General features: G+C 45.9%; 1 protein-coding gene across 1 annotated transcript in view; it reads left to right on the top strand.

The window, feature by feature from the left end:
* LOC139418799 (F-box only protein 41-like) overlaps window positions 1-25,015 on the top strand; it is a 96,603-nt gene extending 71,588 nt beyond the window's left edge. The window contains exons 6-14 of the mRNA XM_071168510.1: window positions 3,713-4,107; window positions 9,085-9,332; window positions 9,671-9,786; window positions 12,425-12,577; window positions 17,486-17,581; window positions 17,668-17,786; window positions 22,764-22,922; window positions 23,345-23,460; window positions 24,915-25,015. Of these exons, the coding sequence (XP_071024611.1) occupies window positions 3,713-4,107; window positions 9,085-9,332; window positions 9,671-9,786; window positions 12,425-12,577; window positions 17,486-17,581; window positions 17,668-17,786; window positions 22,764-22,922; window positions 23,345-23,460; window positions 24,915-24,977 (1,465 nt within the window). The 3' untranslated portion in view covers window positions 24,978-25,015. The remainder of the gene's footprint in view (window positions 1-3,712; window positions 4,108-9,084; window positions 9,333-9,670; window positions 9,787-12,424; window positions 12,578-17,485; window positions 17,582-17,667; window positions 17,787-22,763; window positions 22,923-23,344; window positions 23,461-24,914) is intronic.
* The last annotated feature ends 816 nt before the right edge of the window (window positions 25,016-25,831 follow it).

Raw genomic sequence — 25,831 nt, 5'->3', positions numbered from 1 at the left:
TCTGTGAGTGCCCGTGCGTGTTTCTGTGAGTGCCCGTGCGTGTTTCTGTGAGTGCCCGTGCGTGTTTCTGTGCGTGCCCGTGCGTGTTTCTGTGAGTGCTCGTGCGTGTTTCTGTGAGTGCCCGTGCGTGTTTCTGTGAGTGCGTAACACATGATCTTGATTTACCGTCCTTCTGTCACGCGATGACATCATCTCTCTTCGGCGTTCGTTTTTGGCGAGCCAATCGTTGGTCACCAAGTGATCCTTTCACTTCCTAGATTAGAACCTTCCATTAATGCCCTCGGTCTCCCGTAGATGAATGTGATTTTATTTGTTCCAAATACAGTGACGGAATATTCTATTTAGGTGCTTGTTTGATGAGAAATAGATATTTGCATATTTGGGTTTAAAAATATCTTATTCTGTTGCTTTGTTGACGTGGTCTGGATCATTCGCACTGAAATCCTCGACTCCATTTTGTACCGAAATGGCTGCTCTGTTATCCATCCTGAGCCCCACTGTGCATTACTGGGCAGGAAACTGTACTTCCCTGTTATACACTTGAATAATGATCTGTACCCAGTGAGCCAGCTCTGCTGATTTGATTCCACAGTATTGATCCAACCTGTGGCTTTTATTGCTGAAGCCACCACTCCAATATGGGTTGTGTACCACCCTATTCCCTATACAGTGTGCTACTTTTGACTAGAGCCCTATCTGCCCTGGTCAAAAGTAGGGCACTATATACAGGGAATAGGGTGCCATTTGGGATGCATACAAAGCCACACTGCCAGGTGGCCTCTCCTCTGCTTCTTTGGCGGCGTCATTAGGTTCTATGTATGCGTGGACGAGGTGAACACGTGCAATCAATCGAGCGCAGATAATGTATTTCAAAGAAAAACAGTTATATTTCATTCCAGGTCTGGTTCGGATTTACCAGGTTCGCCATCAAATCTCTCTTCACGCCAACTTCTAATTATTACGCTGCAGGAGTCGTGTAGCAGCTTGATATAAGCGCCTAGACTGTTTTCCATTCACTCTGAATTCAGGATGCGTTAGCTACGCTCGCTAATTAGCCCGCCGAACCGCAGGGCGGTTGTGTTTGATGTCACTCATCTAACGCGTGTGCACGTCCGTGCTGAAAGGTGGAGGAAGGTTCACTGATTGTTTTGTGGAGTTTTAATGCGGACATTTGGGACAAAAGTAAGAACGGAAAGGTGAAAAGCCTTAAAAAGAAGAATAGAGGTACGCACTAATATCACACAAAGTGAATCTCGATTAGGTGTGGAGGGACTGAATGGAAGTCTGCCCCTTGGTGTGCAGTTCATCCACTGGTTATGCCAGATGATCTGTTCTGTTCTCGTCTGTTTTGTTTTGTTTGTGGTGCTTTTCTGCGAGGCTAGGTTTTAAAATTCCTCGTTATTTGCTTATTATGTGGAGGGAAGTTATCGGTATAGTAATTTAACAGCTGTCTTTGTTCTCTGTCTGTCTGTCTGTGTGTGTGTGTGCGTGCGCAATGGCTGCCTCAGGGGAAAAACTGCTGTTTCCAGAAGCAGTCACTGTCGTCAATTTTCGCCCCCCCCCCAAAAAAAAATCAATCCCTCCCTCACTCCTCATGAACTAAATTGGTCTACTTTGTATTTCATCAGAGCTTCAAAACACTTTTATGCTGAGGTCGTATCTTCACTCTCCACTGATGTTATTCTACATTTAGTTGTTTTGTTGCATAGTTTTAAAGTGCCTTGTCGGCACCAGGAAGTTGGTCTTTGTCCGTGCATGATGAAGAGGGAATGTGTTTACAGCTTGGTTTGATATGCTGGCTTATGAACTCAGAATGTCTCTCAGTTGACTAAAAACGATCAGAAATGATTTCTGAAAAAGGGATAGTAGTAGAGAATGCTAATAATGTGATTTTCATTTAACACAAAATCTAAAAAAAAAAGTGCTTTACATGTAGGCATACAAGTATTAAAGCAATGGGTTATATTGTGCTGAGGGAAGGGAATGTAACACACACAGCTACAGTATCTAGCTACAGTGTCTAGCACCTCAATGAATATGTAATGATATACCAACCTATTAAAAAGTCCCCTCCCCATACATGCACCACATGGCCAAAAGTATGTGGACACCTGCTCGTCGAACACCTCATTCCTAAATCTTGGGCATTAATATGGAGTTGGTCCCCCCCTTTGCTGCTGTAACAGCCTCCACTCTTCTGGGAAGGCTTTCCCGCTAGATGTTGGAACGTTGCTGCGGGGACTTGCTTCCATTCAGCCACAAAAGCATTAGAGGTCGGGCACTGATGTTGGGCGATAAGGCCTGGCTGGCAGTCAGCGTTCCAATTCATACCAAATTTGTCCGTTGGACTGCCAGATAGTGAAGCGTGATTCATCACTCCAGAAAACACGTTTCCACTTCTCAAGAGTCCAATGGTGGCGAGCTTTACACCACTCCAGCCGACGCTTATCATTGCTGATCTTAGGCTTGTGTGTGGCTGCTGCTCGGCCATGGAAACCCATTACACGAAGCGCCCGACGAACAGTTCTTGGGCTGACGTTGCTTCCAGAGGGAGTTTGGAACTTAATGATTCTTAGTTTCCTGTATAGTTTAAGGTTTCTGCTGTACAAATGCCTGGGGTTTCCAAATAAGCCATAGCACAGGAGCTGGGTATAAAGATGAATATCCATGAAAATGGCCACGAGCATCAAAGTTTAATTTGTTTTCCCTCTACTTTTGTCATGGTTCATATTACTGGGAAGGGAATTAATTCCTCCTGTTTTTCCGGCTGACTTTAAAGCACTACAGTATGTTGTAGTCTAAACTTTCAGTAAACTTTATTACCTTGGGTCAAATATGTCATTTAAAAAAATGCTCTGTAGGTGCATAGATTGACAATCGCGGACTTGACACCTTGTTGAGGAGTGCGTGTGTTGTCTGTGTCAGTCAGTGGGGAAAGTGTCAAAATACCGTTTATATTCTCAATGCTACAGGGAAGGACATGTTAAATTGTGCATCTCAGATTTTTGGGACCTGTAGCGACTGCCAGAAGGCAGTAAGCTCATGAAATGCATTCTGGGTAAAAAGAGCTGTCCTTGAGGGGCACCGTGTTTCCACCTGTGGCCAGAATCTTAGTCACTGCAAAGACATTAGTCAAATATGTCTCTACAAACTTAAAGGGACACACCACATCACTATTCAAATATGTCTCCCTCCACGAACGTAGTTTAAGGGACACCCACAAAACACCCCTAGACAAGTGTCATGCCCAAACCTGTGCAGGTACTACAAGGTTAAAAAAAAACAACGATGTGTAAACATTCATTGCAGTTAGCAGAAGTTTCATATTCTTAGTTTTGGAAGTTGTTAATCTTACGAAGGACTCGGTAAGTCTTGGTCGATACTGAGCGGTGGAAACCATGGCAACACACTGTTGGGCTGTAGAATCATGTGGTATCAGGAAGTGACAACGAGCGGTGGCTCTGCTGCCTCTTCGACTCATTTCAGCCAATCACTGACCTGACGAACAGATCTGGGAGCAGGCTACAGTAACGCAGATGACCTGTCTGATGGAACCTGGATAGAAAACAACATGATACTGTCTACGTTTCAATGGTTCTGTCTGTTAGTTGTCCACAAAAGTTGCTTTGAGTAAAGTTTTTTTTTTTTTTAAAGTGGTACCTTTTGCGTATAACTCATCCCCTCTTCCTCTCTCCTCTTCCTCTCTCCCCAGAGCGTCGGGCCGGGTCAAGTCCTTCTCCCAGGGCTCGGGCGGGGGCTACGACAGCGGCGACAGCGTGGAGATGCACCCCGTGGAGGAGTGCCCCGAGGGCCAGTACTACCACGTCCAGTGTCGGCTGGGGGAAGGGGGCGGACAGTGCTACGAGAGGGCCGGGGTGTCCCGGAGCTGGGGGCTCCGCAAGCAGGCCATCCAGAACTGGCAGCGGAGACCCTACCGGAACAGCACGGAGGAGGGGGAGGAGGGCGAGGAGGGCGACGTGTCGGACGTGGGCTCCAGGACTACCGAGTCGGAGGCGGAGATGTGGGAGCAGCAGGAGAGGAGGGCCACCATGGCCGAGACGCAGCAGTCTGGAGCGCCGAGACCATCTGGATACCGCCTAGGCACAGGTGCGACTGGACAGGAGGCTAAGCTAAGCTGCTAATCTTTACCTTGTTTAGGTACAGTGCGGTAGGATGCTGGGCTAGGCTACGTCAGGTAGGAGGTTAAAAGTCGCTTACCATTTGTTTATTTGTCCATTGATTGATTGATTGTTATTCGGCAGGAATAATGAAACTGTGTGTACTGGTGCATTGCTGAAAGTCATTTCTAAAAGGAACCGTTTTAAATGTCTGGCACACCTTATGACCCTGATAGCCTGCGTGCCAATGGCACCTGCAGCCAACACACACAGAATCCCCTCCCTCACACAGCCAGAACACACACAGTCCTGCGGCCCAGGCTAACAGTAGTCAGGTCTGTCAGAGAAGGATAGAAGGACGGTGGCTGGTGTGAAACTGGGTCATGGCTGTTCTAGTTCCAGGTATTCCAGGGTAAGGCTGTCCAGAGAACAGTGAAGGACGACTCATGACCAGAGCGCACCACAAACTGATTCCGTATCGGGGGGGGGGGGGGGGGCATAGAGGGATGACTTTCACCAGACTGATCTACTAACACACACTACCCAGATAGATCACGCATGAACAACCTCCAGGGGATTGCATGGAATGTGTGTGTGTAAGTGTGTGTGTGTGCTTGTGTTTAGAAACTCAGCAAAAAAAGAAACGTTCTCTCACTGTCAACTGCGTTTATTTTCAGTAAACTAAACATAACAAGATTCAACAACTGAGACATAAACTGTACAAGTTCCACAGACATGTGACTAACAAATTTAATAATGTGTCCCTGAACAAATGGGGGGTCAAAATCTAAATTAAGCCAGTATCTGGTGTGGCCACCAGCTGCATAAAGTACTGCAGTGCATATCCTTCCTCATGGACTGCACCAGATTTGCCAGTTCTTGCTGTGAGATGTTACCCCACTCTCCCACCAAGGCACCTGTAAGTTTCCAGACATGTCTGGGGGAAATGGCCTTAGCCCTCACCCTCCGATCCAACAGGTCCCAGATGTGCTCAATGGGATTGAGATCCGGGCTCTTCGCTGGCCATGGCAGAACACTGACATTCCTGTCTTGCAGGAAATCACGCACAGAACGAGCAGTATGGCTGGTGGCATTGTCATGCTGGAGGGTCATGTCAGGTTGAGCCTGCAGGAAGGGTACCACATGAGGGAGGAGGATGTCTTCCCTGTAACGCACAGCGTTGAGATTACCTGCAATGACAACAAGCTCAGTCCGATGATGCTGTGCCACACCGCCCCAGACCATGACGGACCCTCCACCTCCAAATCGAACCCGCTCCAGAGTACAGGCCTCGGTGTAACATTATATGCGTCTGGTATATGTCTGGTGAGGACCTGCCTGACAACAGGCCTACAAGCTCACAGTCCAGCCTCTCTCAGCCTATTGCAGAGAGTCTGAGCACTGATGGAGGGATTGTGCGTTCCTGATGTCACTCGGGCAGTTGTTGCCATCGTGTACCTGTGCTGTTCGGATGTACGATCCGAACAGTGGTCTGCCATGCCACTGCGAGGACGATCAGCCGTCTGTCCTGTCTCCCTGTAGCGCTGTCTTAGGCGTCTCACAGTACGGACATTGAAATTTATTGCCCTGGCCACATCTGCAGTCCTCATGCCTCCTTGCAGCATGCCTAAGGCATGTTCACGCAGATGAGCAGGGACCCTGGGCATCTTTCTTTTGGTGTTTTTCAGAGTCTGTAGAAAGGCCTCTTTAGTGTCCTAAGTTTTCATAACTGTGACCTTAATTGCCTACCGTCAGTAAGCTGTTAGTGTCTTAACGACCGTTCCACAGGTGCATGTTCATTCATTGTTTATGGTTCATTGAACAAGGATGGGAAACAGTGTTTAAAACACTTTACAATAAAGATCTGTGAAGTTATTTGGACTTTTACGAATTATCTTCGAAAGACGGGGTCCTGAAAAAGGGCCGTTTCTTTTTTTGCTGAGTTTATGTACTGCACCTTTCCCAGTATGGCTAAACGTTCTCATATTGATAGGGCCACGGGGCTCTCTCCAAATGTTGTGCACTATATAGGGAAAGCGTGCCCTTTGGGACTTAGACACTGGCAATGTTGATGAGAAAAGCACCTTTACCTCCACCACTCCTGGTTCAAACACAGCAAGCATATCTCTCCCTTAATTGCCTTCTCCAGCCAAGATCCCACAATTCCCGGCTGGCGACCTCCATTTTCTTCAAATGATAGGATAGATAGGCCTACCCTATTCCCTGTGGGTCCTTTTGGCCACATATCTACTTGGCAAAGGAGCTACTGTAAACCCGAATAGGCAATAAAGCTTTCATTTTTTTACACAACCCAGAATGTCTGGTATGAGAATTCAAATTGGCACCACCGACATTTACATAATATTACTTGTCTTGTAAATGACATTTTATGCTCGGACATTGTCGTCCATATAAGATTCTCAAAGCGTTTGGCAGGGTTGAGTTTGAAATGGCACACATCAGCGTATCCCACGGTATGACTGCTAGCATGGACTGGTAGATTGCTAGCTAGCGTAGGCGGTGTGCCTCTAGCCGCGAGGGCCTGTCGCTTCCAAAGCCTCCTTCGCTTCTTCTTTTCCAAGGCCAACAGCGATGACACATCACATAGATTGATGCCTGCTGGGAGAAATGGAAATGTGCTGGAGTCGGTTTTGGTCACATGGTATTTATTGGCCAATACAGTACAGCACATAATGGTAACGCTCATATCTGTGCTTGAGGGTGAAGTGGATCGCTGGCACCACATTGTGGATATGTTGTAGAATGCCACTGTGATATATATATTTGCGACTCAGGATGGCGTCTCTCCCCTCCGTCTCTTTCCACGCCACATTTATTTTTCTGACTAAACTCCCTGCCTCCTCATCTTCCTCTCTCCTCATCCTCTTTTCTCCTTCCCTTCTGCACTTCTCTTTCTTTACCCCCCTCCTTCTCACCACCCCCCCTCTCCCTCTCTCTACCTACCTGACTAATATCCCTCTCCCCCTCCCTCTCTACCTACCTGACTAATATCCCTCCCCCTACCTCTCCCTACCTACCTGACTAATATCCCTCCCCCTACCTCTCTCTACCTACCTGACTAATATCCCTCTCCCCCTCCCTCTCTACCTACCTGACTAATATCCCTCTCCACCGCTCTCTCTACCTACCTGACTAATATCCCTCTCCCCCTCCCTCTCTCTACCTACCTGACTAATATCCCTCTCGACTAATATCCCTCTCCCCCTCCCTCTCTCTACCTACCTGCCTCTCTCTCTACCTACCTGACTAATATCCCTCTCCCCCTCCCTCTCTCTACCTACCTAACTAATATCCCTCTCCCCCTCTCTCTCTACCTGCCTGACTAATATCCCTCTCCACCGGTCTCTCTCTACCTACCTGACTAATATCCCTCTCCACCGGTCTCTCTACCTACCTGACTAATATCCCTCTCCCCCTCCCTCTCTACCTACCTGACTAATATCCCTCTCCCCTCCCTCTCTCTACCTACCTGACTAATATCCCTCTCCCCCTCCCTCTCTCTACCTACCTGACTAATATCCCTCTCCCCCTCCCTCTCTCTACCTACCTGACTAATATCCCTCTCCCCTCCCTCTCTCTACCTACCTGACTAATATCCCTCTCCCCCTCCGTCTCTCTACCTACCTGACTAATATCACTCTCCCCCTCTCTCTCTACCTACCTGACTAATATCCCTCTCCCCCTCCCTTACTCTACCTCCCTGACTAATCCCCCTCTCTCTCTACCTACCTGACTAATATCCCTCTCCCCCTCCCTCTCTACCTACCTGACTAATATCCCTCTCCCCCTCCCTTTCTCTAACTACCTGACTAATATCCCTCTCCCCCGCTCTCTCTCTACCTACCTGACTAATATCCCTCTCCACCTCTCTCTCTCTACCTACCTGACTAATATCCCTCTCCACCGCTCTGCCTCTACCTACCTGACTAATATCCCTCTCCACCTCTCTCTCTCTACCTACCTGACTAATATCCCTCTCCACCGCTCTGCCTCTACCTACCTGACTAATATCCCTCTCCACCGCTCTCTCTCTACCTAACTGACTAATATCCCTCTCCCCCTCCCTCTGTCTACCTACCTAATATCCCTCTCCCCCTCCCTCTCTCTACCTACCTGACTAATATCCCTAATATCCCTCTGTCTACCTACCTAATATCCCTCTCCCCCTCCCTCTCTCTACCTACCTGACTAATATCCCTCTCCCTACCCGACTAATATCCCTCCCTTCTCCTACCTAATATCCCTCTCTCTACCTACCTATCCTGACTAATATCCCTCTCTCTCTCCCCCTCCCTCTCTCTACCTACCTAACTAATATCCCTCTCCCCCTCCCTCTATCTACCTACCTGACTAATATCCCTCTCCCCCTTCCTCTCTCTACCTACCTGACTAATATCCCTTTCCCTCCCTCTCTCTACCTACCTGACTAATATCCCTCTCCACCGCTCTCTCTCTACCTATCTGACTAATATCCCTCTCCCCCTCCCTCTCTACCTACCTGACTAATATCCCTCTCCCCTCCCTCTCTTCCTACCTGACTAATATCCCTCTCCCCTCCCTCTCTACCTACCTGACTAATATCCCTCTCCCCCTCCCTCTCTCTACCTACCTGACTAATATCCCTCTCCACCTCCCCCTCTCTACCTACCTGACTAATATCCCTCTCCCCTCCCTCTCTACCTACCTGACTAATATCCCTCTCCACCGCTCTCTCTACCTACCTGACTAACATCCCTCTCCCCCTCCCTCTCTACCTACCTGACTAATATCCCTCTCTCTCTACCTACCTGACTAATATCCCTCTCCCCTTCCCTCTCTACCTACCTGACTAATATCCCTCTTCACCGCTCTCTCTCTACCTACCTGACTAATATCCCTCTCCACTGCTCTCTTTCTTCACCGAACCTCTCTATCCTTTTTTTTCTCTCTCTTTCCGACCCTGCAGGGCGGTCGGAGGGGGGCCACCGCCACAACAAGCCGTGTCGCCACGACAAGAGCCTGTCCCGGTCCAACAACGAGGTGATCAGCCCGGAGATACTGAAGATGAGGGCGGCTCTGTTCTGCATCTTCACCTACCTGGACACCAAGACCCTGTTGAGGGCCGCGGAGGTCTGCAGGGACTGGAGGTTTGTGGGCCGCCACCCTGCCGTGTGGACCCGGGTGCTGCTGGAGAACGCCCGCATCTCCTCCAAGGTAGAGGACCCGGGTCGTACACGCGGCAGAACAGGCCAAACACACGGAATGCCGCCGATGGCTTCTGAGGGGAGAACGGCGGCGAATGGAATGACGTCAAACAGCGGGGAGCCATGGCGTTTTGACATGTTTGATACCATTCCATTGATTCCGCTCCGGTTCATTACCACAAGCCCGTTCTCCCCAAATGAAGCTACCACCAATCTCCTGTGGAACACACGCGCGCTCGCGCCGATTCTGCTGGTAGTTTAGGTGCAATAATTGTGATATGTGTTACAGTAATTGCTTCGAGCGTCTGCCGACTGACTCAAATGTAACTGTAATCTCTTCGTCCCAAGTTCCTGAGTACACTGTCCCAGTGGTGCACCCAGACCCATTCCCTCATCCTCCAGAACCTGAAACCACGACAGAGGGGCAAGAAGGAGGTCAAGGAGGAGTACCTCAAGAGCACACGGTGAGAGGAGAGGCGTGTGTGTGTCATGGACTGATTTCCCTCTACACAGCGAACAGCAGGGGTCTGCAGTACTCTCCCCCCCATCATATCTCCTTTCTCTCTCTCCCCCATCATATCTCCTTTCTCTCTCCCCCATCTCTCCTCTCTCTCTCCCCCCATCATATCTCCTTTCTCTCTCCCCCATCTCTCCTCTCTCTCTCCCCCCATCATCTCTCCTTTCTCTCTCCCCCATTTCTCCTTTCTCTCTCCCCCATCATCTCTCCTTTCTCTCTCTCCCCCATCATCTCTCCTTTCTCTCTCCCCATCTCTCCTTTCTCTCTCCCCCATCTCTCCTTTCTCTCTCCCCCCATCATATCTCCTTTCTCTCTCCCCCATCTCTCCTTTCTCTCTCTCCCCCATCATCTCTCCTTTCTCTCTCTCCCCCCATCATCTCTCCTTTCTCTCTCTCCCGCATCATCTCTCCTTTCTCTCTCTCCCCCATCATCTCTCCTTTCTCTCTCCCCCCATCATCTCTCCTTTCTCTCTCCCCCCATCATCTTTCCTCTCTCTCTCCCCCATCATCTCTCCTTTCTCTCTCTCCCCCCATCATCTCTCCTTTCTCTCTCTCCCCCATCATCTCTCCTTTCTCTCTCTCCCCCATCATCTCTCCTTTCTCTCTCTCCCCCATCATCTCTCCTTTCTCTCTCCCCCCATCATCTCTCCTTTCTCTCTCCACCATCATCTCTCCTTTCTCTCTCCACCATCATCTCTCCTTTCTCTCTCTCCCCCCCCATCATCTCTCCTTTCTCTCTCTCCCCCATCATCTCTCCTTTCTCTCTCTCCCCCCATCATCTCTCCTTTCTCTCTCCCCTATCATCTCTCCTTTCTCTCTCTCCGTCATCTCTCCTTTCTCTCTCCCCCCATCATCTCTCCTTTCTCTCTCCCCCCATCATCTCTCCTTTCTCTCTCCCCCCATCATATCTCCTTTCTCTCTCCCCCCATCATCTCTCCTTTCTCTCTCCCCCATCATCTCTCCTTTCTCTCTCTCTCTCCCCTTCTCTCTCTCCCCCCTATCATCTCTTCTCTCTCCCTCTCACCCCCATCTCTCCCTTCTCACCCCCAGCTCTCCCTCCCCCATCTCCCCCTTCTCTCCCCCATCTCCCCCATCTCTCCCTCCCCTATATCCCCCTTCTCTCCCTCCCCCATATCCCCCATCTCTCCCTTCTCTCTCCCCCTCCCCATCTCTCCCTCCCCCTCTCTCCCTTCTCTCTCCCATCTCCCCTCTCCCCATCTCTCCCTTCTCTCTCCCATCTCCCCCTTCTCTCCCCATCTCTCCCTTCTCTATCCCCATCTCTCCCTTCTCTCTCCCTTCTCTCTCCCTTCTCTCTCCCCCATCTCTCCCTCTCCCCCATCTCTCCCCCATCTCTCCCTCTCCCCCATCTCTCCCTTCTCTCTCTCTCTCCCCATCTCTCCCTTCTCTCTCTCTCTCTCCCCCATCTCTCCCTTCTCCCCCATCTCTCCCTTCTCTCTCTCCCCCCATCTTTCCCTTCTCTCTCTCCCCATCTCTCCTTTCTCTCTCCCCCATCTCTCCCTTTTCTCTCCCCCCATCTCTCCCCCATCTCTCCCTTCTCTCTCCCCTCATCTCTCCCTTCTCACTCCCCCCATCTCTCCCTTCTCTCTCCCCCCATCTCTCCCTTCTCTCCCCCCATCTCTCCCGCCTCTTTCCCCCCATCTCTCCCTTCTCTCTCTCCCCTCTCCCCCCCCACCTCTCCCTTCTCTCTCCCCCCCACCTCTCCCTTCTCTCTCCCCCATCTCTCCCTTCTCTCTCTCCCTCCCCCATCTTCCCCTTCACTCCCCCTTCTCTCCCTTCTCGTTCCCTCATCTCCCCCTTCTCTCTCTCTCTCCCCTTCTCTCTCCCCCATCTCTCTCTTCTCGTTCCCTCATCTCCCCCTTCTCTCTCTCTCTCCCTTCTCTCTCCCCCATCTCTCCCTTCTCTCTCTCTCCCCCATCTCCCCCTTCTCTCTCTCTCCCCCATCTCTCCCTTCTCTCTCTCTCCCCCATCTCTCCCTTCTCTCTCTCTCTCTCTCTCCCTCTCCCTCTCCCTCCCCCCCATCTCTCCCCCCATCTATCCTTTTTCTCTCTCCCCCATCTCTCCTCCCCCTCATCTCTCTCCCCCATCTCTCCTTTTTCTCTCTCCCCCCATCTCTCCTTCCTAGTCTATATACTGTCGCCGGTTGAGACGGCCGTATGCACGGCCTTGTGGGCGTGCTTGTGTATGAGCGTGTGCACACTGCATTTGCATGCTTGCATGCTTATACCTCTTATCCTTATAAATACAAAATGGCTTTTATTCTATTTTATTATGATTTGCACAAACAGATTGAACACATTTAGTACAACATTTGTCTTGACTCTCTTGGTCAGAACAGCGTAATGCCATGCATTATTAACATTCTACTGCTTAGACAGACAACTCCAGATGTATACATTGCTGCAGTGCCTTGTTCAACTCCAGGACAATACTCGTTCTGTACGGAGTAATTGGTTATTCAGTCCAAAAAAAATATTAACCCATTTTTTGTATGTCTGTCTCTCTCTCTCGCTCTCTCTCTCGGTTTCTGTTTCTCCCTCCCTCCCTGCCTCCCTCCCTCCCTCCCAGGGGTTGTCTGGAAGAGGGTCTGGAGTCGTTGCTGAAGGCTACAGGAGGGAACCTATTGATCCTCAAGGTGTCTCATTGTCCCAACCTGCTAACTGACCGCTCGCTGTGGCTCGCCAGCTGCTACTGCCGAGCCCTGCAGGCCGTCACATACAGGTACTACCACCAGGGGGCGATCACACATAATACAGTACAGTGTGCATTAGAGGTCGACCGATTTTAAATCGGTATTGGCCGGTTAATTAGGGTTGATTTTCAAGTTTTCATAACAGTTGGTAATCAGCCTTTTTGGATGCCGATTATGGCTGATTACATTGCACTCCACGAGGAGACTGTGTGGCAGGCTGACCACCTGTTACGCGAGTGCAGCGTCAAAAGGACCTTGTGGCTGAAAGGAGCCAAGGTAAGTTGCTAGCTAGCATTAAACTTATCTTATTAAAAACAATCTTCACATAGTCACTAATTAACAACACATGGTTGATGATATTACTAGGTGAATTAGATGGTCCTGCGTTGCATATAATCGAAGTGGTGCCTGTTAATTTATCATCGAATCACAGCCTACTTCAACTTCGCCAAACGGGTGATGATTTAACAAAAGCACAATCGTTGCACAAATGTACCTAACCATAAACATCACCTTCCTTCAAATCAATACACAATCAATCTGGCTATTTAGTTAAAAGAAATGCATGTTAGCAGGCAATATTAACTAGGGAAATTGTGTCACTTCTCTTGCGTTCTGTGTAAGCAGAGTCAGGGTATATGCAGCAGTTTGGGCCATCTGGCTCGTTGCGAACTGTGTGAAGACCATTTCTTCCTAACAAAGACCGTAATTAATTTGCCTGATTTTTACATAATTATGACGTAACATTGAAGGGTGTGAAATGTAACATGTAGCAATATTTAGACTTAGATATTTAGATATTGAGACTAGATAAAATATGGAACGGTTCCGTATTTCACTGAAAGAATAAACGTTTTGTTTTCAAAATGATAGTTTCCGGATTCGACCATATTAATGACCAAAGGCTCGTGTTTGTTTGTTTATTATATTATATTTAAGTCTATGATTTGATAGAGCAGTCAGACTGAGCGGTGGTAGGCAGCAGCAGGCTTGTAAGCATTCATTCAAACAGCACTTTACAGCTCTTAGCAATGCTTGAAGCACAGCTCCGTTTATGACTTCAAGCCTATCAACTCCCGAGATTAGGCTGGCAATACTATAGTGTCTATAAAAACATCCAATAATCAGAGGTACATGAAATAAAAATGGTATAGAGAGCAATAGTCGACGCGTCATAATTCCTATAAATACAACCTAAAACTTATTAACTGGGAATATTGGAGACTCATGTTAAAAGGAACCACCAGCTTTCATATGTTCTCATGTTCTGAGCAAGGAACTTAAACATGGTACATATTGCACTTTTACTTTCTTTTCCAACACTGTGTTTTTGCATTATTTAAACCAAATTGAACGTTTCATTATTTATGTGAGACTAAATAGATTTTATTTATGTATTGTATTAAATTAAGTTTTCATTCAGTATAGTGGATTCGGAAAGTATTCAGACCCCTTGACTTTTTCCACATTTTGTTACAGCATTCTAAAATTGATTAAATTGTTTTTTTCCCCTCATCAATCTACACGCAATAACCCATAACGACAAAGGAAAAACTGATTCTCGCATTCTTCTCTTCAAATCCTCTCAAGCTCTGTCAGGTTGGATGGGGGAGCGTCGCTGCACAGCTATTTTCAGGTCTCTCCAGAGAATCTGGTTTCTCATGGTCTGAGAGTCCTTAGGTGCCTTTTGGTAAACTCCAAGTGGGCTGTCATGTGCCTTTTACTGAGGAGTGGCTTCCGTCTGGCCTCTCTACCATAAAGGCCTGATTGGTGGAGTGCTGCAGAGAAAGTTGTCCTTCTGGAAGGTTCTCCGATCCCCACAGAGGAACTCTGGAGCTCTGTCAGAGTGGCAATTGGGTTCTCGGTCACCTCCCTGACCAAGACCCTTCTCCTCCGATTGCTCAGTTTGGCCAGGCGGCCAGCTCTAGGAAGAGTCTTGGTGGTTCCAAACTTCTTCAATTTAAGAATGATGGAGGCCACTGTTTTCTTGGGGACCTTCAATGCTGCTGACATTTTGTTTTTTGTACACAAAAGCATCGTTCAACCCATCGGCTCTCTCAAGGCACCCTCATATGCCACGTCTTGAAGTATGCAGACAGACAGATTAAAAGTACATTTACGTTGTACTACTTCAATCTTCTAACGCCGCCATAACTTTTGGACTTTATAACATTCCCAGAAGGCATGAATTATTGAGTCATTATTAGTTTGACACTTCAGACATGACTCTTAGATTGTTCTGTAGAGTTAGGATTTTGTCTCTTGTATAATACATTCTATACATGATTTTATACTGAATTAAATGTACATTTTTGTTAACTGTAGTCGCGTTAGTTGTGTTCCAACTTTCCCTCTATCTTGTACCAATATCAGTTCTTTTAAGTCTTGTTCCAATAGTTGATGTATTTTTCTGGGAGATTGTCAGTTGGATAGGCTCTCTGCAAGGTTTTATATATCTTACCTATCATATGAATATCCTTTTCTGACTCAAATGGGATTCCCTCAAGATTGTTCTGATATCCAAAAGATTTCAAATCTACATTTTGTAATATACAACTTTTAAGTTGCGTGTATTTGAAAATAACTACGTTGGTCGATCCAAACTAGCTTTTTAAAGCCGTCATGGAAATGAATGTATTTCCTATTACCAAGTCATCTACGGTTTCCACGCCTTTTTAGTTTTCCGCGTGGACCAATTCATCGGTGAATTCTGAAAAGCTATCCAAGGATTGTTCCACAAGGTTGTTTTTTTTTAGGAAGTGATATTGGTTCTTGTAGAATTCCGTTTCATTTTCTTCCACGTTGTTCTCGTTGTTCTTAACAATGAAGTTATTCATGTTCTTAACTTTCCCCTTTGAAAATAGACACGTAAAAAGATACAGGGGATGAGCTGCGCATCTTCAATAGTTACCTGTTGTTCCTCTTTAGTGAATTTGAAGCAAGTAAAAGACTTGGGTGGCGATTTGATACACTTCCAAGTCTTGAAGGTTAAAACAACCCTCAGACGTAAAGTATGAAGATGTCAAACGTTCCTTTTTATGCTACGAATTAGTATTACAAAAATAAATACAAAACCTTTTTTTGAAGAGGTTTATTCTACCTGGAAGATTATTCAATTTATTTCGATCTGTTTTCATACAGTTCAGTAATGGCATAAAGTTATCTTTTATATTTGTTGTTGTCACTTGTTAAGCATCCCAAGTATTTAATATTTTTTTGTGGTCCACTTAAAGACTGCTGTAAATCATGAGTAAAAAAAACAACGTTTATTGCATTTATTTCGTTTTCCCACGTTAATTTTATATCCTGAGATTTTAGAGTATTCAGAAAATATTTTTTTTGCAATAAGTACTGTTCAGGTATATCAGGAGATCATCTGTAGATAAGTTTAGTTTATATTCATGTTTACGTTTGGGTCCTGTCTAAAACTTAGAAAGCGGTTTATTTGCCAGTGCAAACAGGAAGTACTATTTCTGTATATTTTTGTTTTGGGACATTTTCTGTATTTAAAAAAAAAATGTTTTGTCTGCTGTTTGTGTGTAGCCTAAGCTTTAGGGCCTAACTACGCTCCAATCGCCAAATGCTTTTCGGAACTTGGGCAGAAAAAGGTCACTTCGACCCACTGAGGCAAAAAGAACAATGAGTTTATTTATATAAGAGAAAAGCTGCAAACAGGAGTTGGAAAATCAATAGAAGGGAGGACCAGAACAATAGCCTAATGTTCAGGAAGGATTTGGTGTAGAGGATGATTGCGAGGCGCTATACACATTTAGACAGTTCGTGACCATCTATAGGTGCTATCTTTATCAGCATCATAAAGTCAAACTGAAATCTTATCAGAAACATGTTGGGTAGTATTCACACCTTTTTTTACATTTCCGGGCAAATTTTTTAAAAAATCCGGTCAAACTGTTATTAGGAAATTTTGCACAGAAAATCCTGCATCCCTGAACATCTTTGCTGTGCAAGAGAAGCAGAGATGGAAGAATTTTACCGACGTCGACTAGATAGATCGATTGAATCATTTATTCTATGACATTATTCTGGTGAGCAAGGGTTTATTTGGTATTCTAGGGCAACAAGTAATGACAAGAGACGCTGCATGTTTCTGATTAAAGAAAAGTTGAACAAATAGAGTACCAAAATGTGGGAAAGTATAAGCAGAAACTTAGACCTGTCTCTGACTGGACAGTGCCTTTTCTATATTTGCGGGTTAGGGTCGGTCGGGTGCGGGCCTAAAATTTTCACTTAATCACATGTAGTCAGGAGGTTGAGGATGGGTTATTCGAAAATTGCATGTGAAAAGTCAGTGTGTTGTGATTCTGGACGGTCAGATAGCTAGCAACAATGACAAGAAGCTGCCATGAGAGGAATTGTAGGTGGCTCATTTCAACTCATTGTATCTTGTTATTGATACCATGTCTTGTTTTGAGGGGTTTTGACTCTTATCACTTCTAGGCAAATATCGCAAAACATTTGCTAGCTAGCCAACCGACAACGCTAGCTAACCAACAACTGCAATGATGTATTTGAGAGACAACAAGTGATCATTGTGTATTTATGTTTTCAATAAAGTTTTGGACAGGAAATATAGTTTGCATGTTGTCAACAATCCTTTGATTCTTTGCCTGTTTTGCTTCACGATTGTGCATGCACCGGCTTTGTTGTTAAACAACCCACCTGTCTTTACAGGTACTACCACCATGTGGTGCTCACACTCTATACAATATAATCCACTACAGTATACTATATAGTATTCCACTGTGGTATTACAGAATATACTGTAAGTACACTAGCATTTAATCTGCCACATTAAATCAGTAGACGGGCCACGTTTGGCCCGCGTGCCATGAGTTTGAGACCCCTGATATATATTATGAATGGGTGTCTAGATTGATATACCATGAAGTATAGTGAATTGGTATGTTTTGTTCTAGGAGTGCCACAGACCCTGTAGGACAGGAGGTGATCTGGGCTCTAGGAGCAGGCTGTAGAGACATAATCTCCCTCCAGGTGGCACCACTACATCCATGGTGAGAGGCAACTCTTAGCACACATTTATTTTATGAATACTGTTAACACATATATTGTAACGCACCTCTCTCTCTTTCTCCTCCAGCCAACAACCGGCTCGCTTCAGCAACCGATGCCTGCAGACCATTGGCCGTTGCTGGCCGCACCTCAGAGCCCTGGGTGTGGGGGGGGCAGGATGTGGCATTCAGGGACTAGCCTCGTTGGGTGAGGAAATTGATTTGGATAAATATCTCGCTAATTTCATATAAAGCAATAAAAAGCCGAATACATAATCCAAAAACAATTAGAAACATCTAAAGTGCTTAGTTTATTTTCCTGAACAAACAGCTCTGTCATAATCCACTCACGCATCAGTCACACACACCTCTCCAATCCATCAGGCTTGGGGCTTGCTATCAACACAAGATGCACCTCCCATTCCAACTCACTCTCTCTCTCTCTCAAAAACACAACCCCCAAATGGATTCAAAGCTGATCAATCGCTTTCAATTTGAGGATCAATATTTCTTTCTAATAAGTTGTCTTCAAAATTCTTGAGACTTTTCTTTCCTGAAAGGATCGTAAGGGAGACAAACAACAGAAAACATAGAAATAGAATATCGTGGTTGAAATGAACTGTTCCATTTCTAAAAATTAAATAAAAAATCCAGAAAGATTGTGCTTTCGTTATCCGTATGATGTTTTACAGAGAGTTTAAAACGGCAAAGCTGGCCAATTACACTCAGCCGCTTTGAGCAGCGCTCTCCATAGACAGACTGGTGGAGAGCAGAGTGCCGACCACCCTACTGAAGCCAAGGTTAGCGGAGTAAAACGCCACTCACCTTGATTCATACTACTTTCAGCGCTTGCCACGGTCTTCCCTGCTACCACTTCGGTCATTGTGATCTACAGCTGCTGTGGGAACTGCTCTGACATTCTCATATGCTTTGCTGATTTGAAGTGACTGTTGATTGTCGACTTTCTCTAGTTTCCAAAAACATTTAGAAATAGTTTCGCACGGTCGGTAGCTGTTATTTTTGCTTGGCAAATGAGATTGATTTCTGTTCGTTGTACTGCCTGTCAAGCCATCAACAATCACCCATGATCTTCTCACGTGAATACGCTGACAGGCTAGGGGGTGAAACTTGGTTGACGTGTGGTTGGATTGGGCCATTTTCCACGGTAACAGTGCAGTAATTAGTCAAAATTACTAACCCGCTTTTGATTGGACCCATTTTATACGCTAGAAGTGCGGGATTTGGTCAAAATTGCGAGCTCTCGCATAATATACGCTGATTGGTAGATTTTGCATTGAATTATGCGATTGTGGAATCCTGGAGGGACTGTTTGTTGATGGATATAACTTTGTACTTCAAGGGGTTATTTGTCACATTTTTAGATTTTTTTTTCTCCTTTTTTTTTTCTTCTGAGGAACAAAATATTCTGATTTATTTCTGGGCCGTCCACACATATGGGAAGCGGGATGCGTGCGACTGCAAATACCCTCCCATTCAGAAGGAAAAATGTGACCCGGCTATTACGTTCCTACTCACGATTCACAGCATGCAGGAACAGAGGGAGGAAATTACTTTTGTGGCTAGATGAGAAACAGTTGTTTTGGTGGTCTGTCTATCAGTACATCCCCATATTGTTATTTACCCTCGTGCTCTTTTGCACCCCAGTATCTCTACCTGCACATCATCATCTGCACATCTATCACTCCAGTATTAATGCTAAATTGTAATGATTTTGCCTCTATGGCCTATATGTCTTACCTCCCTACTCTTCTACATTTGCACACAGTGTACATATATTTTTTATATTGTGTTATTGACTGTACGTTTGTTTATGTGTAACTCTGCGTTGTTGTTTTTTTCGCACTGCTTTGCTTTATCTTGGCCAGGTCGCAGTTGTAAATTAGAACTTGTTCTCAACTGGCCTACCTGGTTAAATAAAGGTGAAATAAACCTTTTTTAAATAAACAAACATGGGCTGAGTGAGGATGAGGGGTGGCAATAGCAAAGGACATTGAGTGCCTCTCAAATGGCACCCTATTTCCTATATAGTTCACTACTCTTGGCCAGAGCCCTACAGTGCCTTCAAAAAGTATTCACACCCCTTGACTTTTTCCACATTTTGTTGTGTTACAACCTGAATTGAACATTTTATACATTTGGATTTTGGCTCATTGGCCTACATACAATACCCCGTAATGTCAAAGTGGAATTATGTTTTGTGTTTTTAGAAATGTTTACTAATTAATTAAACATGTAAAGCTGAAAAGGTATTCAACCTCTTTTTTTTAAGTTCAGGAGTCAAACTTTGCTTAACAAGTCACAATAAGTTGCATGGACTCACTCTGTGTGCAATGGTCGTGTTTATCATCTCTGTACCCCACACATACCTGTAAGGTCCCTCAAGTCGAGCAGTGAATTTCGAACATACACTACATGACCAAAAGTATGTGGACACCTGCTCCTCAAACATCTCATTCCAAACCCATGTAGTTGGTCCCCCCTTTGCAGCTAAAACAGCCTCCACTCTCCTGAGAAGGCTTTCCGCCAGATGTTAGAGCATTGCTGCGGGGACTTGCTTCCATTCAGGCACAAGCAATGGTGAGGTCGAGCACTGATTTTGGGCATTACAATTCATCCCAAAGGCGTTCGATGGGGTTGATGTCAGGACTCTTTACAGGCCAGTCAAGTTCCTCCACACCAATCTCTACAAACCATTTCTGTATGGACCTCGCTTTGTGCCCGGGGGGCATTGTCATGCTGAAACAGGAAAGGGCCTTCCCCAAACTGTTGCCACAAAGTTGGAAGCACAGAATCGTCTAGAATGTAATTGTATGCTATAGTGTTAAGATTTCCCTTCACTGGAACTAAGGGGCCTCACCTGAACCAAGAAAAACAGCCCCAGACCATTATTCCTCCTCCACCAAACTTTACAGTTGGCATTATGTGTTGGGGCAGGTAACATTCTCCTGGCATCCGCCAAACCCAGATTAGTCCTTCGGACCGACATCTGACGCTTGGCATTGCGCATGGTGATCTTACGCTTATGTGCAGCTGCTCGGCCATGGAAACCCATTTCATGAAGCTCGATGAGTCGGCGGTCCCATTCTGTGAGCTTGTGTGGCCTACCACTTAGCGCCTGAGCCATTGTTGCTCCTAGATGTTTCTACTTCACAATAACAAGCACTTAAAGTTGACCGGGGCAGCTCTAGCAGGGCAAAGCTTTTGCCAAACTGAAAGGTGGCTTCCTATCACTGTGCCACGTTGAAAGTCACTGAGCTCTTAAGTACGGGCCATTCTACTCCTAATGTTTGTCTATGGAGGCTGTGTGCTCGATTTTATAAACCTGTCAGGAACAGGTGTGGCTGAAATAGCCAAATCCACTAATTTGAAGTGGTGTCCACATACTTTTGTGTATATATAGTGTAGAATCTACCACAGAACCAGGGAGGTTTTCCAATGCCTCGCAAAGAAGGGCACCTATTGGTAGATAAAAAAAGACATTGAATATCCCTTTGAGCATGGTGAAGTTATTAATTACACTTTGGATGGCGTTTCACTACACCCAGTCACTACAAAGATATAGGTGTCCTTCCTAACTCAGTTGCCGGAGAGGAAGGAAACCACTCAGGGATTTCACCATGAGGCCAATGGTGATTTTAAAACACTTTTAATGGCTGTCATAGGAGAAAAGTGAGGATGGATCAATAAATAACATTGTAATTACCACACACTACTAATCTAATTAACATAGTGAAAAGGAAGCCTGTACAGAATTTAAAAATATTCCAAAACATGTGTCCTGTTTGCAATAAGGCACTAAAGTGAAACGGCAGCAAAGAAATGAACTTTGTCCTGAATCCAAAGCGTTATGTTTGGGGCAAATCCAACACATCACTGAATACCACTCTTCATATTTTCAAGCATGTTGGTGGCTACATCATGTTATGGGTATGCTTGTCATCGTCAAGTTTAAAAAAAATGTTTTTAATAAAAATAAATGGAATAGAGCTAAGCACAGGCAAAATCCTAGAGGAAAACCTGTGTCTACTTTTTCACAGACACCGGGAGATAAATTCACCTTTCAGCAGGACAATAACCTAAAACACGAGGCCAAATATACACTGGAGTAGCATACCAAGACGACATTGAATGTTCCTGAGTGGCCTAGTTACAGTTTTGACTTAAATTGGCTTGAAAATCTATGGCAAGACTTTGAAAATGGCTGTCTAGCAATGATCAACAACAAACTTGACAGAACTTGAATAATAAAAAAACAAAAGTGGAAATATTGCACAATCCATGTGTGCAGAGCTCTTAGACTTACCCAGAAACACTGTAATCGCTGCCAAAGGTGATTCTAACATGCATCAACTTACGTAAATGAGATTTATTTCATTTTCAACAAAATTGCAAACATTTCTTAAAACATGTTTTCACTTTGTCATTGTGGGGTGTTGTTTGATGATGGGTGAGCACATTTTGTTTGAATCCATTTTGAATTCAGGCTGGTGACGCAACGAAATGTGGAATAAAACAAGGGGTATGAATACTTTCTGAAGGCTCTGTATGTGTGCTAGTGAAAGGTAGTGCACTTGTTAAGGGAATAGGATGCCATTTGGAAATCAGCCATTCTGATCGGTTCACACTCATCCTACCATCTAGGGCGAAACATGAGGAAACACTATCCCCAAGCTGTCTCAAATATATCTATATCTGAGAGTATATCATACAAATGGTAGAAACACGGTGAACATACTGTTTTGGTTTTGTAGGCTGGTTATGTGCGCTTTCGCTATGGCCGTCTCTCTTTTCAACTTTTTTTAGGTAGCGTCGTTATTAAGTTTTATTTTCGTGTAAGCAATGCTAACACTTCAACCCGTGAACAAACGTATATCAATATGTGGTGCCAGGTGTATATGACTGCTTTAGACTCGGGATAGGCTCTTTAGATATCTTGCCTAGCACTTGAAAAATGATGGATTAGCACATACCAAGCGTCCTGTCCAGCGGGGGGGGGGACTTGTGCTTCTAGCTGCCTCACGCTACAGAAACGGAAGATATTCTCCTGCCATATGGGCTGTTCTGGTGCGGTCAATGCTACTTACTTCCATACTACCGACTAAGCTGTTGGTATCAAAGGCATCTCAACCTCCTTCTCTCCTCCTCCCTCTTTTCCCCCCTGCAGCGAGGAACTGCATGCGTCTGCAGGTGTTGGAGCTGGACCATGTGAGTGAGGTCAACCAGGAAGTGGCAGCTGAGGTGTGCAGGGAGGGTCTGAAGGGCCTGGAGATGCTGGTCCTCACCTCCACCCCGGTCACCCCTAAGGCCCTGCTTCACTTCAACAGTGAGTACACCCGACTACACTGCATAGTGCACTACATAGAACACTACTGGGAGGGTCTGGAGGTTCGAGAGATGCGTGTCCTCACCTCCACCCCCAAGACACTGCTGTACTTCAACAGTGAGTACATCCTACACCAGACCCAGGTTCAAATAAATATGTGCTTTATTTTCACAAAGGAACCAATAGAACAATCCCAAAAAGTGAAATCCCTGCCCATTTTTAGTTTTCCATTGCGCAAGCAACGGCTCAAAGTGTTGCGTAAGCACCCTTTTTGAACCCAGGCCTGCACTTTTCTCATCCAGCCAATCATTTCAGATCTACACAAGTGGCCGGGGGCGTAGGGTCGAGGGGGTCTATTTGGAATTGGGTGGCGAGTCTGCTGCTTCCGTGTGAGGGTTGTAAACACAGTCTCGCCCCTCCAGGTGTGTGTCGTAACCTGAAGTCCATGGTGGTGCAGATCGGGGTGGAGGACTACTTCGAGGACCCCAGCAGCCCTGAGGCTAGGAAGCTGTTTGACGAGATGGTGAACAAGCTGCAGGTAATTAGAACGGAGCTTTTAACTTCCATTTCAGAGACCACGTCCCAATGAATCCCAAATGCTCTTTAAAAAGAATTGCATTTAACTCATCTTAGATCATTTTTAAAAAGGGGGTGTAATACACTTAATAGGGGGGGGGGGGGGGGGCAATACTATTAAAACTTACTCTGGATCAGTTCTCCTAACTATGCCAGTCCAAACAATTTCCTGTCTTTGGGTTCTCTCCTGCCCACAGTATACATGTAATGTATATGACTAAGTCTGTAGCATCCTTTAGCGACGGTTCGGTGGGCGAGCGAGAGTTGTCTATTATTACACCTCGACCACACTGAACCGTACGTGACTCCAAACCAGGAAGTCCAGTTCAGCTGGTCGTCTGAGGAATTGAGGAAATTGAATTAATCCCAGCTGCTTTCTGAAGGGAGGAAGCGGGGCGTTGAGGGCGGCCGCACGCCCACGGCGGGCGCCAATCAGAGGTTAAGAGGAATAGCGCGTCGATATTCGCACTCGGACTTCGTCTACATTTTTCTCTATGGGCCCTGGTCAAAGTAGCGTACTAAATAGGGAATAGGGTGGGCGTGTGAGCCTTCCCTCCTTCTGTGAGTCAGTGTGGAAGGTGCCCCTTTCTCACTGGTGGATGCTGTGCTAGATTGCTCATAGCCGTTAAGTAACTAACTCCAGAGAGCTAAAAGTGTGTGTGTGTAATTTCGGCACTGTTCATTTGTCATGGCTGTAGCCAGACGGGGGAGAAGCAGAGCAAACATTTAGTCAAACTCAATAAACCCTCGAGGGGGAGAAACCTATGAGTTGTGTGTGTGTACTGTACAGTCAGTGAAAACCGCTATAAGGAACCAGCCCAGTCTACAAACTTAGTTATATGCTGGTCTACAAATGTAGTTTATATGCTTACTTTTCTGTATCTAAATACCGCTTCTCCCGGAGAAACACTCTTAAGTGTATTTTCGGTTCACACATTCTTAATAGGGCTAATATTGGCATCGCAATATTTTTGGTCGAATATGAAAACGCAAAAAGCAGACCGAACTCTTTAGTCCGTTTTTAAAACCTGCTGTATGTAAAATGTAGTGTGCTAATAGTTTTGGGAAATAAATAAATGTGACTCGGGAATGACAACGTATTGATGTTTGTTTCCAACATTAGGGCTGTTTTCCTAAAGACGTTGAAGCCGCTTTGCGTTTTGCTCCCTTGCCATGATACTAACGAGTATCGCGACGCTGACATCGTCACCGGGCCCTAATGCTCAAATGCACTAACTCCGATAGAAATAGATTGAGGCACGCTCATTTACACACACCCTTACAATGGTTCAACGGCCTCTACCGTGTGTGTGCGTATGCACAATGGTCTACAAACTTAAGAAGTGATGTTGACTTTTCTCTGCATAAATGAGTGTAGTGGTCTAAGCCCTCCATCCATCCCTCTTTACCCTCCAGGGCTTGAAGAAGAGACCGGGCTTCTCCAAAATTCTGCACGTGAAGGCGGACATCCTCTGCTAACCCCTTTCACCACTCAGGACCCCCCCCCCCCCCCCCCCCCCCCCCCCCCCCAAAAAAAAGGAGGGTCGGACATTTTGTTTCCAGTCACACCCACAGAACAGACCCTGTCATTTGAAACCCCTTGACGTACCAGTCAGCCAACACACACACATAACTGAAGAGGAAATTCAGCAACTGTTGGAGAAAGTGGAAGTTGATGAACATGCTGCTTTTTAGTTAAAAATAAAAACCAATGTGTTTTCGGCCCTTAGCCTTGACTAAAAGACAGACACAGACACCACAGACAGACAGATGCTTCATAGACCATTACAATGCATTACAGAACAGAGGATAGACAAGATAAGGGGCCTGGATAGGGCCTGGGTAGGATAGGTCCACACCTTACCCTGGAGCATACAAACCCAGTGGAGATTTTCATGAAGGGACCAAACCCTCCTTTACAATAGAAATGTACGAGAGCTCATCCCCTATCTTTTCAATGGCTGCTTTTTTGACCAAATGGGCAGCAACATTGAGGGCTAACTCCATTTTTAAAGTAGTACATTTTGTGTGTCCTCTATCCAACTTTATGGTGGGGTAAAGTGTGGTAAAGACATCATCAGGCAGGTAACAAGACCAGGGGCCCGTAAGTTTCCGCGAAAGCATACAGGGACCCTGCCTGTGAGTTGCTGACCTGCCAAACAGATTTGAAACATAAACTCAGCAGGACTATTGGACTTTGTAGATGCTGTAATCTCGGCGGCCATTTTGATTTCAACTGAGAAAAGAGCTGTAAGCAGGAGGACGGATGTCATGAAAGAGCAGGCTCTCGTTCTTCACTGAGAGCATTGCAGAGAATGTGTCTGGGATGCTTT

Source organism: Oncorhynchus clarkii, chromosome 10 (genome assembly GCF_045791955.1).
Source record: "Oncorhynchus clarkii lewisi isolate Uvic-CL-2024 chromosome 10, UVic_Ocla_1.0, whole genome shotgun sequence".
In the NCBI taxonomy this organism is placed as follows: Eukaryota; Metazoa; Chordata; class Actinopteri; order Salmoniformes; family Salmonidae; genus Oncorhynchus; species Oncorhynchus clarkii.
This window is presented reverse-complemented; position numbering and strand designations above follow the sequence as displayed.